The 14,443-nt window shown below is 35.0% G+C and overlaps 1 protein-coding gene across 11 annotated transcripts in view; it reads left to right on the forward strand.

Annotated features, from left to right (window-relative positions):
• Positions 1-14,443, forward strand: part of LOC116844790 (alpha-1,6-mannosyl-glycoprotein 2-beta-N-acetylglucosaminyltransferase) — a 47,009-nt gene that overhangs the window by 28,439 nt on the left and 4,127 nt on the right. For 9 of the 11 annotated variants that reach the window (XM_032816831.1, XM_032816829.1, XM_032816830.1 and 6 more), the window contains 6 exons: positions 4,598-4,627; positions 8,160-8,240; positions 8,945-9,131; positions 10,578-11,000; positions 11,134-11,443; positions 11,976-12,332. In XM_032816831.1, coding sequence (XP_032672722.1) covers positions 4,621-4,627; positions 8,160-8,240; positions 8,945-9,131; positions 10,578-11,000; positions 11,134-11,443; positions 11,976-12,332 — 1,365 coding nt within the window. In that variant the 5' untranslated portion in view covers positions 4,598-4,620. Of the gene's footprint in view, positions 1-709; positions 4,523-4,597; positions 4,628-8,159; positions 8,241-8,944; positions 9,132-10,577; positions 11,001-11,133; positions 11,444-11,975; positions 12,333-14,443 lie in introns of those variants that run through there. The other 2 variants (XM_032816839.1, XM_032816840.1) reach the window with 2 other exon arrangements.

Here is a 14,443-nt window from a genome sequence, read left to right on the forward strand (position 1 = left end):
TAGAGACGTTATGCAACTAGAATATTTCCATTGGCAAGATCGTACATTACATGCATGTCTGCTATTTTTTGATTAGAATAACAAGCCGACATAACTGAGAAGATTCTTGCTACCAGGTCTCTTGAACATTGCGATCATCTATTTATATAAAATAGGATATTTATATAAAATAAGATCTGTTTATATGTCTCTTATATTAACTTCTAAATCCTTTCATCGATCTGAACCAAATTTTGCATGGTTACTCTCTAAGACTCTGCGGAAAATATAGGCTACCATGAAACCCGGACACTCCACCTCCTCTCCCTGATTTCATCTCTTTGACACTTTGTATGCAACGCTAGATAATTTAAGCTAATTGCTTATAAGAATAAATGATGCACCGAAATAAGATGATAATATAAATATTATTGCGTAGAGATTGCGTATAGATAGAACAGGTTTGCGAAGAAGACTAAAAATTGTTGAAAAAGGATATGTAAACACCTTTTGTGAATATCAAAGTAAAAGTATAGTAAGATACTCGCTCGTTCATTCGCCAAGCGTAATCAGTGCAGTGAGAAAAAAATATTGGCAAGTTTATAAATATTTCTTAAGTGGCTATCATTAACATATTTACTTAGATCAAAATTATTTTCACTTAAATCTGATATTGTTTACTCGGTTTAAGTATACAATACTCGGTTTAAATGAAGAAAATTATGATTTAAGTAAATATGTTAATGGCTCATCTAAAAAATATTTATTGACTTTTAAATATTTTTTTCTTAGAGTGAGGAAGCACATATAGTAACTTGATATGATACTATACTTGTGTTACTAAAACCAATAAACATTAGTAACTCTGAATGTATTGATTTTTCGACCTATGTTTATTAAACATGTTTTACCTAGTATAATAAGCAGGGCAGACTGGGACTAAATGGCCCCAAGTATATATTGCTCATGCACTTCTTTTAATATTTATCTTGAGAAGAAAAATTGATACAAAATCGCAAAACAGTTATTTTAGAACATAGACATTGTTTCCTGACTTTCATCAAAATAATATTATAGTTAAGAAATAGAAAAACTGATTTGGTAATAGCAAAGTAAATGTTCGAGCCTCTCGAAATTTTATATTAATATTCTCCATTATGACTGAATAAAATTAAGCGATATGTTACTAGCTAGAGTGAAATTTCTTGCAAGTGTATGATATACTGTTTTTGGTAATAAATAGACGAGATAAAGTTGACCATAATTAATGGCCAGCAGAAGGGCTGTGGAAATCTCTCGTGGAGACTCTAGAACTACTAATCAGGATACATATTGCTCATTTGTTGCAACGACATAACTCAGAAAATATGATTTTTCAGGAGACAAGATTTAATGTTTTGAATTGCTATAACTTTGTTTGAGAATTTTAAAATACTATATTGGCAGAATTTACTAACATCGTAAGTAATCGTCGTTTTAGATGTAAATAGTACATGTACCAACCTTTCTCCCTATACTAATAACTTAATAAGGACGATTTTTTAGTTATGTCATTGTTGCAGCAAATATATTGCAGCACATATATTGTTGCAGCAAATATACAGTGATATTTTATACGTGGCTTTCTTTTACCCTACGCTGCTGGACAACTGAACCCGGAATCAGGGCAAGATGGCTACGTTGCTGCATATTCGTATTTTGGTTATTACAAAATAAAATATACAGTTAGCAGAATCGTGACAATCATTAATACAAGAAGATTGCCTCTATCATATTTACACAGTCAGTCACAATAATTACTTGTAGAGAAATTATAATTTCGAAATTGTAAAATATAAGACATCTAGCCTTGGTCTCCCGTATTATCTGTTTTGTAAATCTTGAAACTCTTTTTTTAACACCCTATATATAACGTGTGTGCGCACAATGCTCGCTATACTTCACATGGGATCGGTCGAAAGGTGTATCTGATAAGACAAGTCAGACGTTCTCTTATCTGTGGTAGACATCGTATCGTCGCGTCGTCAGCTGATGATAAACAGTAACATACGACAAAATGATTTGGAGATTCCGTATACATTTGTCTGACGAAAATTTCGGCAGGTGATCGACCGATAATTTCCAAAGTTGCACGACAGTGTAACGATGACTGAATCATTTAGTGCTCGAGATGCTACTGTTAGAATTTCCATCTTACTAAAATGTGCTCTAATGATAGATATTTATTACTTCAGTTACATTGTCAAGAGGACTTAGTTTATAAAACATTATCTTAATCGTATTCATCCGTCTACATCTTATATTAGACCTTTGGCTCTACCTATGTTCTTATCCTAATATTACTGTAATTACATTTCACAATTTAAACACTCTTTTACTTATTATTATTATCTACTTATTATATTACTCAATCTACTTTATCTACTTTATTCTAACTTACCTATCTGTTACCACAATATTGTGTTGCTATTTCACGACTCCTTTACACATCTTCATCATAATCTGCTCTTTATTATATCCCACACATTCTTTATTTCTATTTTCCTTTTTTCCCTTTATTCCTCAGTCTCTTTCTCTGCAAAGCTTCTTCAAAACATTTCACCTAATTTAGCTTATCATCGCTTATCATCATTAGCTTATCCTTTTTCATTTTCCTTCACTATCATTTCCTAACTCGTCAAACCATCTTTTTGTCCGATACATACCTACATGCCTTATACAATCCTAACCTTTTCCGTAGAATACACATATTCAAACATGCTCTAATGAGTAAATTCAAAGAATATATCATCGTACGGTGTATTTGGAAAATCGTTTCTAAACGCGTTTGTTAGAATAACGTTATCACAACGGCATAACGATGACAGAATCGTTTAGTGCTCGGTGTGTCCCCATAAAAACTTCCGTCTTATCTAAGATATATCCTTAATGAATAAACTCGAAGAAAATGTTACTACAGACCGTGTCTAAATGAATACCGTGCTTATTAGAATAGCGTTTGAGACGTTCCGCAAATTTTAATGAAGTACACTCGACGCTTTTGAGAAAGTTTGAAAATATCGTGAGCATAGTAAGCTAAGTAATCTGCAACGTCTTGAATAAATATGCATTGTGAGAGAGAGAAATAATACGGATCATACATGACGAGGAATATCCTAATAGAACAAATTTTTCATATAATTTCTTAGAATTTTTATAAAAAAACGTGTTTTCAATCTTGTAATTTTTCTAAAAATAAATTTAAGAAATTAACACTTTAGAATTATTTGTTCATTACTTGAATTTTTAAGAAACGAAATGTTACATATTTCAGTTTGTCAAATATATAATTATTTGGATATACGAAAGATACATTATTTTTTTAATCAAGAAGCAAGTAAAATCACTAATAGTTTCAAATTTTTGCGGTATTAATTTATTATAATGCGAGTTTTGCTAAAATGATTACAAATATCAGCTATCTTAAGTCTTTATTTTGCTCGTGATAAAAATTTGATGGTACAGGAACCTCGATTATGTATAAAATATAGGCAGAAATAAGTAAAGTACTTATATAAAACTTTTCTTATGTATTATATTTCATATAAAAAATCCTTGAAATGTAATGAAAAATCATTTTTAGCTTGCACCATTATTTTACATTTTATCACTTTAATCTGTCACACTGGAGTCAAAAACGACCCCATAGTAGGTTTGCCTTTTTATTATACGGTAGGAAATTAAAATGATTCAATTGTGTTTAAATCTCATATTCTCAACAACTATAACTTCTTGTAGCACGTGAATCGAAAATCCTCATTTCAGTAGCTTGCGAGTAATTCGAAATTAAAAATCAAGTAGAGTTGAGAATGACTCCATGGGTCAGATTAGATTTATGCTGTAATTCTAAACAGAATCGTAAGTGTCTTGTAACTTGTTCTCGTAAAATTCTTAAGAACTTATGAATAGATCTACAATTCTATGCGTACCATATGTTATACGATCGCTTGTAAATATCGTAAATTACGTGAAATCGTAGATATTTACGAATGATCGTATGATATACAGTACGTATAGAATTGTAGATCTATTTATAAGTTCTTACAAATTGTACAAAAGCAAGTTACAAATCTTATGATTAGATTTAGAATTGCAGTATTGATCTCCAAACTCTTGCTACGAGAATTTACCGGAAACACGACAGAGATCTTTTGCAATCTAGTACTTCGCAGATTCCTTCATTATTGTGCAAATAAGTAATCATTAAACACACTCTGTTTTTTGTTTACAAAATATTCAACCGCGAAATAACAATTGCCCGATAATCTTTTTCCTGTTATCGACGCGTATACACTTCGATTGTTTGTTTCTTTTATGCAAATATCTCGATGCGATATTTAAAAGCATGTTATTTATCCTATAAAACGCACATTCTATAAACTTACATCTTCTAGAAAATGTTTGATTTGAAGTCATACATATGTACAGCCGATATGTGCGCGTATAAAATTTAAATTACCACTTCGTACTAGCTCGTTTTGTTACGCCTGTTATTTTGTCTGATGTATGTAGCTCTAATGTAGTTTCGTGAACATTCTGATACATAATCCGTTAATGTTTTGTGCGAACTTTGTTTCAGGACGATCTCCTAGGAATGACACTATGAAAGGTGAGTCAAAAATAGCTTACGTCAGACCGATATTCATGCATATAGAGAAGACCGGGGCTATATAGTCCCAAAAGAATGTTGCTTTTCTTAGTATTTATCTTAAGAGGAACAGTGGATACAAAATCGCGAAATGATCCTTTTAAAACATAAATACTTTACCTGAGTTTCATTAAAATCAGAATAATATTACAGTTAAGGAATAGAAAAAATTGATTTGATTAATAACAAAACTGATTTAATAGTACATAATAGTAAATTTTCGAGTTCCTTGAAATGTTGTATTAACATCCCATACAGAACAAATATCCGAATACATCCTATATCGCGATAAGATATCAATGAGATGTATTTCGAATATTTGTTCTGTGTGAGATTGATCGTGACTGAATAAAATTAAGTGTTGTGTTACTAGCTAGAATGAGATTTCTTACAAGTATATATTGTTTCTGGTAATGATACAATTTTCATTTATTAAATAATTGAAATAGAGCGTATTAAAATACACCCGCCCCGGTCTAAGGGCGGAGTAAAGGGCGAGGTAAAGTTTCTCATGATGGGAAGAGGGTTGTTAAGATCTCTCGCGGAAACTCTGAAACTACTAGTCAGAATACATATTTTATACATGGCCTTCTTTTACTCTGTTACTAGGCAACGAACCCGGGCAAGATGACTATGTTGCTGCATATTTTCGTTATTACAAAATAAAATTTACGGTTAAGGGGATGCTAGAGTCGATAACGAATTCAAATAATATCGATAATGCAGAGACGATCGTCACTAACGTAATCACGCTATTTTCGTATTTCTTGTATATACAGAACTTACATAAATGTGTGTTGCTTTGTTTTACCATATTGAACGGAAAATCTAGCTATACAGGGTGTTTTTAACCTTCGCCATGAAGCACATAGCGTTATTCCTTATGAAAAATTAAATCGAAAAATCTTGAAAAATTTTTGTCTTTGATGTTTAACGAAGCAGATATTTTTTAATAAATTTCAGCAAATCCGCGCCATCCTTTAGAAGTATACACGTCGCTACATTCACGCACACTACCAGGCGCTCAGCTCACAGACGTGTATATTTCTAAAGAACGGCGCGGCTTGCTGGAATTTATTAAAGAATATCTGCTTCGTTAAGCATCAAAGACAAAAATGGTTCAGGACATTTTGATTCAATTTTCCATAAGGAATAACGCTATGTACTTCGCGTGGGCGGAGGTTAAGAAATACCCTGTATATATGTAGAAATCTTTCTGCAAACTTATTCTTAAGCTTCCAAGTGCAGATACGAAGGTAAAGTAATGTTCTTCAAAATTTTTCTGTTTGGAACATCCACATTTTCGGTATGTACAAGCTGCGGATCTTTTGGATTAGGCAAATATTACGCTGACTGACAGCTTGAGATTAAAAATTTTGTGTTCGTTTTCGTCACATATCGAGCAATGCTCCTATTTATTTTTACACGTATTTTCATTGCGTAAAAGCATTTGTAATTTTGTGTAATCAGTACGAAATTTTGCAGAAAAATATCAGTGTTCTGTCGGTAAAGTTTTTAGCCTCAACATTCCCTTAACAGAGTTGTGACGAGCATTAATATAAGAAGGTTGCCTCTATCACCTTTGTACAGTCAGTCATAGCAATTAATTACGTGAGAAGCTGTAACCTCGAAATTCTAAAATATAGGACATATAGCCTCGGTCTCCTTTGTGCATCCACACACACGCGCGCACGTTCATGTGAAGCAATTTCCGAACGACGTTATGTAAAAGCGACTCTGCATGGCGTATACACTCGACAAATATTCATCATGTCGATACACGTGTCTCGTGAAATGTGTGAGGTAATGTGCGTCGCGACAATGTTACATATGATAATACGGTAAAATTCATTATATAAACGTGGCGCGTTTGCATTTATCGAATATTTAGCAAATGGCAGAGTTTCGCATTCAGTACTACCGGCGTGATGTAGTTTTAATTTCGCGCAGTGCGTGTTTCGATTCTCCAGGCGGGATAGTACAATTATTTGCCAAATAGTCGATGCAAATGCACTGTGTGTTCGCGCCAAGAGTTTTTTATTGCGCTCACGCGCAGTACATGGTCACGCCCGCACGTGGCAACTTTTAGCTCGTCGATAGCATCGTTTCGAAGCATCGATCGTATCAATATTACTTTACTGTAATTTTATGCACGCGACATGACTTTACGTCATCTCGATATTTCCCGTTATCTTCCGTGTCCATTCCCAAGCGACATTAACGTGCATTTCCGATATTTTCATATTTAATACTTTCGTATCAATCTCGTGCATAATTATTCTGCGAATTAAATATTAACGATAGATTAGCATAATTAAATTAAACATATAATAATAATTGTCATCAGCACACAGAAAATGTCATTCTATCGTTAAAAAAGAAAACGATTACTCAGTTAATTTTCCTTTTTTTAAGTAATAATTATTTTCAATAAAGAATATTTTCTTGATAACATAATCTTACAATATATTCATTACAAATTTCAGCTTATTATTATGCATTCAAAAAAAGAATTTTAATCACTGTACAAGGAGTATTATGAAACTTTATTAAAGAAAAAAATAGTAAATAAGTCGAATTTTTGTTTTAACATTCTTCATTGAAATGCTTAGCTTCGGGTTAATAAACTTAAAAGTTCAGAAAGCATTTTGAATATATTTGATGTTTAAGATAAAATTGTATAATAGTTTTGCGAATATAAAAACTTATGAAATATTTGAAACAATTAACATTTATTTGAATGAAATATACATTTTTTATGTATATACAAAAATATCATTGTACTGCTAAGAAAAGCGAATATTAAATTTATTTTCCTTCTTTTAAGTAATGATTATTTCCAATAAGAAATATTTTTTTGATAGTTACCTTGAACTTTCTATTCTTATCACAAATTTTAAACAAGCTTATTATCACGTACTTAAAAAAGAATGTAATCTTTGTATAAAATTATAACATTTTATCGAGGAAAAAGTTGGTTCGACTCTATGTAACTCTAAGTAGACTCTAACTATGTAGACTCTAAATAGAATTTTTATTTAATTCAACAATCTTGATTGAAAAGCTAAGGTTACTAGAATTCAGAATTTTGTTTTGAAGAAATTTGGTGTTTATGAGGAACACTTTTGTGATAAGATTGCAGGTATTTAAACAAACGGAATACTTGAAAAAAATAATATTTACTTGAATGTAATATGTTTTTTCTGTGCGTATAACGCCAAATGTTTGTTCCAAATGCTTTATTGTTAGTATATACAAAAAACTCGCATAAAATGTGTAGATAAATTCAAATATTAGAGAGACTCCTTATCTAACTATTTTCTTGTGCGTTGAATCATGCTTCGTTGCGCACCGACCATTTTTCAAGATAATAATATCGCGGTTTGGGAGACAATAAATTTGCGTCGGGTGGTATGAATAAGAACTGGAGCACAGTTTTCGCTTATGTACGTACACTTGTTTATCACTATCGCTCGATTGTCTGTATGTATAGGAAAAGCACACGACCCGACCATACAAGGTTTTGCGAAGCAGTATCCTGGCTGTACATTATATACCAGGAAAAAGTCAGGAGGTAAGTCTAATGATGTTACGTCGTTGTATAATATTCCATTTTCGCTGGATTTTATTGTATTTACGTATTTTACTTGATTGTGATGAGTAACTTTTATCCATTTTTCTCTTCAATATATATATATATATATATATATATATATATATATATATATTAGTTGTAATAAATTTAATTTAAAATTTAATTTGATTTTAGTAACATAGCATTTTAATTAGAAGTAATTTTAATTAGTATTTTAATTAGAAGTATTTTAATTAAAATGTACAGAAAATGTTTAGTACGTGTATTCACATTGTTAAATAATATTACCCTCTCATAAATTAATTATTCGCACCAATCCGATGCACGACTTTTATTGGCCTATATTACTCTTAATTTAATTAAAATATTATATGTAATATTAATATATAAAATATATAATATTATATATAAAATATTATATATAAATATTATATAATACTTAATATTACTTTTAATTTAACTTTACGTATATCAAATAATCACAATACTTCTAATTACAATGTTAATTAAAGTTACTTCTAATTACGCTAAGATATTGAAATTAAACTAAATTTTATATGAAATATTTTACAATTAATCTATATGTAATTTTAGAAATAGACAGAAAGGAGTTCAATTAGTATCGTGTGACAATAAAGCACAGAAAATGCATTGTACATTTATTTAACGAATGTTATATTTAGGAACAACGGTCGTTGGAACGTCGAAATCAGGCCGTGGAATTCTGCTTAGGACCCTTGTGCTCGTTTTTCTGGCTACGTTCCTTTACCTACAACTTCACGTGACGTTTAGTTTGACTGGTCGAGATGATTCCGGGCAATCCTCGTCGAATGAAACCCTTTTCTCCCTCGTGCCTCAAGAATTGCACAGGTAAAGATTTTAAAATTATTATTGACGGCGCTATTGTAGTCATTATTGCTGTAATATCGTCAGATTTGTCATTTTTGTCCCCAAAATGTTTAGGTTTTTTTTTTAATAGTTTTAAAACTTTTGAAATTCTAGTGAGTTTTTTAAATGTTTTAAAGGGATTTATATTTATACAGATATATGTTTTTCTCGGAAGGTTTCACTGTGTTATTCGTAATCTCGTTGAAAGATCCGCAGGAGTCAAATCGAATCCTGATTTGACTTTGAAAACCTCGTGAGCATAAAACGCCGTTCTGTGTGCGTAGTTGTATGTCCATATACATGTGAATACTAAAGCGGGGATCACAGACTTTTACATAACGCATAATACATAACGTATAATGAAGTGAAACAATGAGAGTCTTCCATTTTCATTGTAAAGATAGAAATGAAGGACTTCGATTTGTTTATTTCCTTAAGGGTTATGTATTATACATTATGCAAAAGTCTCTGTGCTCTCCACTTAATGCATCCCTCGTGCGGATGCAACAGCTGCAAGTTAGTACAGCTAGACTACATTTTCTGTAATATCTGCAATTTTTCATGCCTCACAAACGTTATATTTGCGAGACTATATACCAGACTATTTCTACAGTCTTCTCTCTTTCCTTACAGGTGCAAAATGCATTACAGAACCGGGTTTTGCAATTAAGCCCTTAAAAATGTACAAAGAATTAATGTATAAACTCTGATATATTGTACTTTTCGTACAATGCTCATTCAAATAAATTACTTGGTTTCTATTTTAACCTTTTTCCCAAAAAAAACACTCTACAGTGAAGACAATTTTACTGATTACGAATATCATAATTATAATGTAATTCTCTTTGTAACTTGCTTTGTCTATTTCAGCTCTCCACCATAGATTTCCTATGGTTATGACTCCTGCAGACTGTTAAGGCTATCTGTTTCTTTGCCGTAACCATCTTGATTGATGATGTCAAAAGCAGGAAAACTCACGCCAAAAAATTTTACATAATACGTTGAAATAAAAAGATACGCTCATAAAACGACATTTGCAATTGATCGGCCACATCTATAAAATAGTTTGAACACTTTTCTTTTGCTCTAACAATCGATAAATTACCACAAAATTAACGTGCATGCAATCTATCTTTTTAACTTATATTTTCTCATGATTTTTTCATGTTAACTTTAACATTATCTATTAATTGTTACAACAAAAGAAAAGACTCTCTTTTGGTCAATCGACTGTGTCGTTTTGTAAACATACTATTTTATTTCAACGTATTTTGCAAGAATTTTTAACATGTATTTTCATGCTCTTCTGACGTCATAAATTAAGATTTCTCGATCGAAAAGTAACATTGCTCAGCATAGTTATCATAATCTCTTGAGAGCATCTTATTTTCTGCCATAATATAATGTCGCGGGTGATCTCCATTTCAGGTTCCTGAAGGAGGGTCGTAATTCGTCCACCGGCTTGACGAACGTGAGCTCCGGCGCGCTCACGGAATTCGAGATTGCGGAAATCCGGCGTAAGATCGAGAGGGCAAATGCGGAACAGAAAGTGTACAACGAGGAGGCGTTTGGGCCGTTGGCTAGCGACGCTCCTATCATAGTTATCCAAGTGCACACGAGGCTCACTTATCTCCGACATCTAATTGTATCGCTAGCGCAAGCGAAGGACATTGAGCAGGCTCTCCTCGTCTTCAGCCACGATATTTGGCACCCAGATATCAACTACCTTGTACAGAGCGTCGATTTTTGTCGGGTTATGCAGATCTTTTATCCGCATAGTATACAGACTCATCCACATACGTTCCCCGGCGAGGGGCCCAACGACTGTCCACGAAATATTCGTAAAGAACAGTGAGTGAAACACACACATACACACACATACTACTGCCACACGCTTCTCCCTGCTTAAAATATCCGATAAAGATTGATAGAAATATTCATAAAGTGTGCGGTTAAATTCGGCCTACATTCCCACAAATTGCAGGGCCTTAAATTTAAAGTGCGCCAACGCCAAGCACCCGGACTTGTATGGCCACTATAGAGAAGCTAAATTCACGCAAACCAAGCACCACTGGTGGTGGAAGGCGAATCGTGTGTTTGATCGGCTGTCGGTGACAAGGAATCACACCGGGATGGTGTTGTTCCTTGAGGAGGATCACTACGTCGCCGAGGATTTCTTGCATGTGCTCAGACTCATGGAACGCACTTGCAAGCTCAGTTGTGAGCGTTGCAACGTTCTGTCGTTGGGTACATATTTAAAGACCTACAACTATTTTACGGATCTTACTCGTAAGGTGAGTGGCCTGTGTGTTATGGTGCGATTATTTTGATTCTGCTTCACGCGTTGTTTCATGCACAAAGCGAGGATAACGACTATGAGAGGGGGTACACGTAATTAGAGGGGGAGAGAGAGTGAGAGAGAGAGAAAGAAACGCAGCATCAATAGGCGTAGTAGGCAATACGATTTGACATCCGCTCGGCATCTCTCATGCACGATTTTCTCGATTCGTAATCAAGCGTATAGGATAACAACGATTTTTCTCACTGGCACGCGCGTTATTACGTTATTGCTGGCGCTTGTAGCGTGACGATTATATTGGCGAACGTTAGCACGCGCGTTACCACCGTTGAACGCGCGCCCTGCGCTTTCAAGCAACGAGACACGCGTCTCCTCTCGATACGGCTCTCGACCTGAGATCTCGAGGCGGAAATCGAGTCGGCCGGCACCGTTGCATGGCATTTACGACGAGAAGCGTATCCGACGTATGTACATACGTTCACCATTAGTATCTATGTCGATGTTTCACGCACATCCGATCCCGTTAGTTCCTCGGCGTCGATAGCGCTCTGCAGAAGGAGCTTCTGCGTGGGTTAAAGCGGCAGGAAGCACCGGCGACCCGGCGGCAGATCGGTGGCAACGGAGTCGTCGACGACGTCACCGTCGGCGGTGCCACGGGCATCGCCAACGGGAGCACCGCCGGTGGAACCACAGGCGGTATCGCCGCATATGGTGGTGGCAGAAGCGGCGGTATCACCGGCAACGTTATCAGCGGCGGCGGCGGCGGCGGCGGCGGCGGCAGCAGCAGCAGTGTGTCTACCTATCAGAACGTGGCGAACGCGATGCAAACAGCGCCCGCATGGGCCTTCCAACTGCTGCCCAGCCTCTACAACCACTATCAGAAGGTTCTCAGAGACCGCAACCACCCCCGTCCGAGACTAGAGCAAACCGCCTGCCGCCATACTTTGATTCTTTGGCTCGCCTGGCCTAGCTGCACCTTTCTCTTTGCTTCTTCGCCTCTCTTCCGTCGCGTATCATGTTATCTTCTCTGCGAGAACGAGAGAGTACAAACCTCCCACCCCGCCCCGGTAAACTTTATCCCGGCTAGGCTGCGACATTTTGCACGGCTTCCCACCGGCTCGCGTCGATCGACGCCAACGAACGACGCGCCGATCGATCACACTTCCAACTGCTTGACGTTGAACTGGAGGATCATGAGAGCGCTCTCTTGGTGTCTCGTGTGTGTAGAAAGTGTAGAGAGTCGTGAGCTACGGATTCACGGGGATCCTTGCGGGCACAGTGCGTGTTTCGATTGAACTTAGATTGAACTAGCGCATTCTTATTAGCCATGCCACAGACACGATAAGTGGATCTCCCCTGTAGACAAACTTGCACTTCCTCGAGGCGAAAGCGCATGCTTCGAGTACCTATCCGGGAAAACAATGATTATATATAATTATATAAAATTATACAAGGTAACAATTCATGACACAGCAGTTGTATACAGACAGAACTCATCAAACTCATACAACGCAAAATTCCTTTATCATTTCGCAAACCGTGTAAAATTTTTAGTTATCAATTAAAGAAGATTGGTGAATGATCACGCGTGATACGATAAAAAATATATTTATCTCATTCTAACTTACTGCACCAGTTCAGCAGTGCAGCTATAAAGAACAGACCACGAATCAACGTTTAAGGACGTTGATGGAGTCGAGCCTTAGTTAGAGAAACGGATAAAATCGTCATAAATTGAGACACGATTATTAATTAATGTTATTTACCTTCTTCTTCATGTGGTCCTTATCTGGTCCTCCAGACGTTGGTGTCTTCTCTCATATGCTTTGTGGTGTGCATGCTGATTGTATACACAAGTACATGGAACCTACATTTAACGCCGATTCCGAACGGCGACATCTTTGGTAGAGAGGGTTTCCTGGGCAAGTATACTCTCGGTAATTTGCCATTGCCTTCCGAGAGGAGATACAAGCGTATGAAAATATTTGGTTCTGCCGTGGAATCGAATCCGGGACCTCTTGCATGACAGACCAGTGCACTGCCTGCCATGCCATACTCGTACTTATTTACCTTACATATAAAAAATGGAGGATTAATAGATTCCACGATATCAAAAGCTCGATGAAATTCATACAAAACGTCTCGTCTGCCGTCATGTGCTCCTATATTAGATCAAACTGAACAAAAATGTCCTCTATCATCTTGCAAATGACCACGTAGATTTTTAGTTATTAATTAAAAAAGATTAGTGCATGATTGTGCAGAAATTTACGTAGCCATTTGCAAATTAGTAGAGGACTTTTTTGTTCAGTTTGACCTATAATGTACATTCAGTACATTATAATGTATAATGTATAATGTCTTGTATAATGTTACTTAACGGTGGCTACACATTTTTCCAAACAAAGTCGCAGCGCTCTTAGTTGCCACAATTGAGAGACACTGCTGATGTGTTTGCGCTGTAATCAGTTAATAATGGGATGTCTTTAAACCTTTGAAATCCACAAGTTCATAATTTAAATTACAGGATAATAATAATTTGATCGTTATATTAATCAAATTTATTTTCACATCTTATACTGTCATTTTGACTCCTGTCATAACTGATTATAGCGCAAACGCGTCAGCAGTGTCTTTTAATTTGTAAACTAGAACTAAAAGCGTTATAACTTCATTCGGAAAAATATGTGGCCACCGTTTAGTAACCAAGTGTACAAGTACACAGCGGTAGACATGACCATCATAATTCATTTTACCGTATTGCGCGTGATCCTTCATCAATCTTCTTTAATTAATAGCTGGAGATTTTATGTGGTTTGGGAAACGATAAAGGAATTTTGTGTTTAATCTGATAAGTTCTATTTGTACACAATGGGTGTATCATGAATTTTAAAACACCCTGTATATATATGATAATATATAAATTATTTATATGTATATATGTATATATATGTATATATATATATATATATATATATATATATATATATATATA

The sequence above is a fragment of the Odontomachus brunneus genome, unplaced genomic scaffold (assembly GCF_010583005.1).
Source record: "Odontomachus brunneus isolate Ranch 3 - 2012 unplaced genomic scaffold, Obru_v1 Obru_scaffold_046, whole genome shotgun sequence".
In the NCBI taxonomy this organism is placed as follows: domain Eukaryota; kingdom Metazoa; phylum Arthropoda; class Insecta; order Hymenoptera; family Formicidae; genus Odontomachus; species Odontomachus brunneus.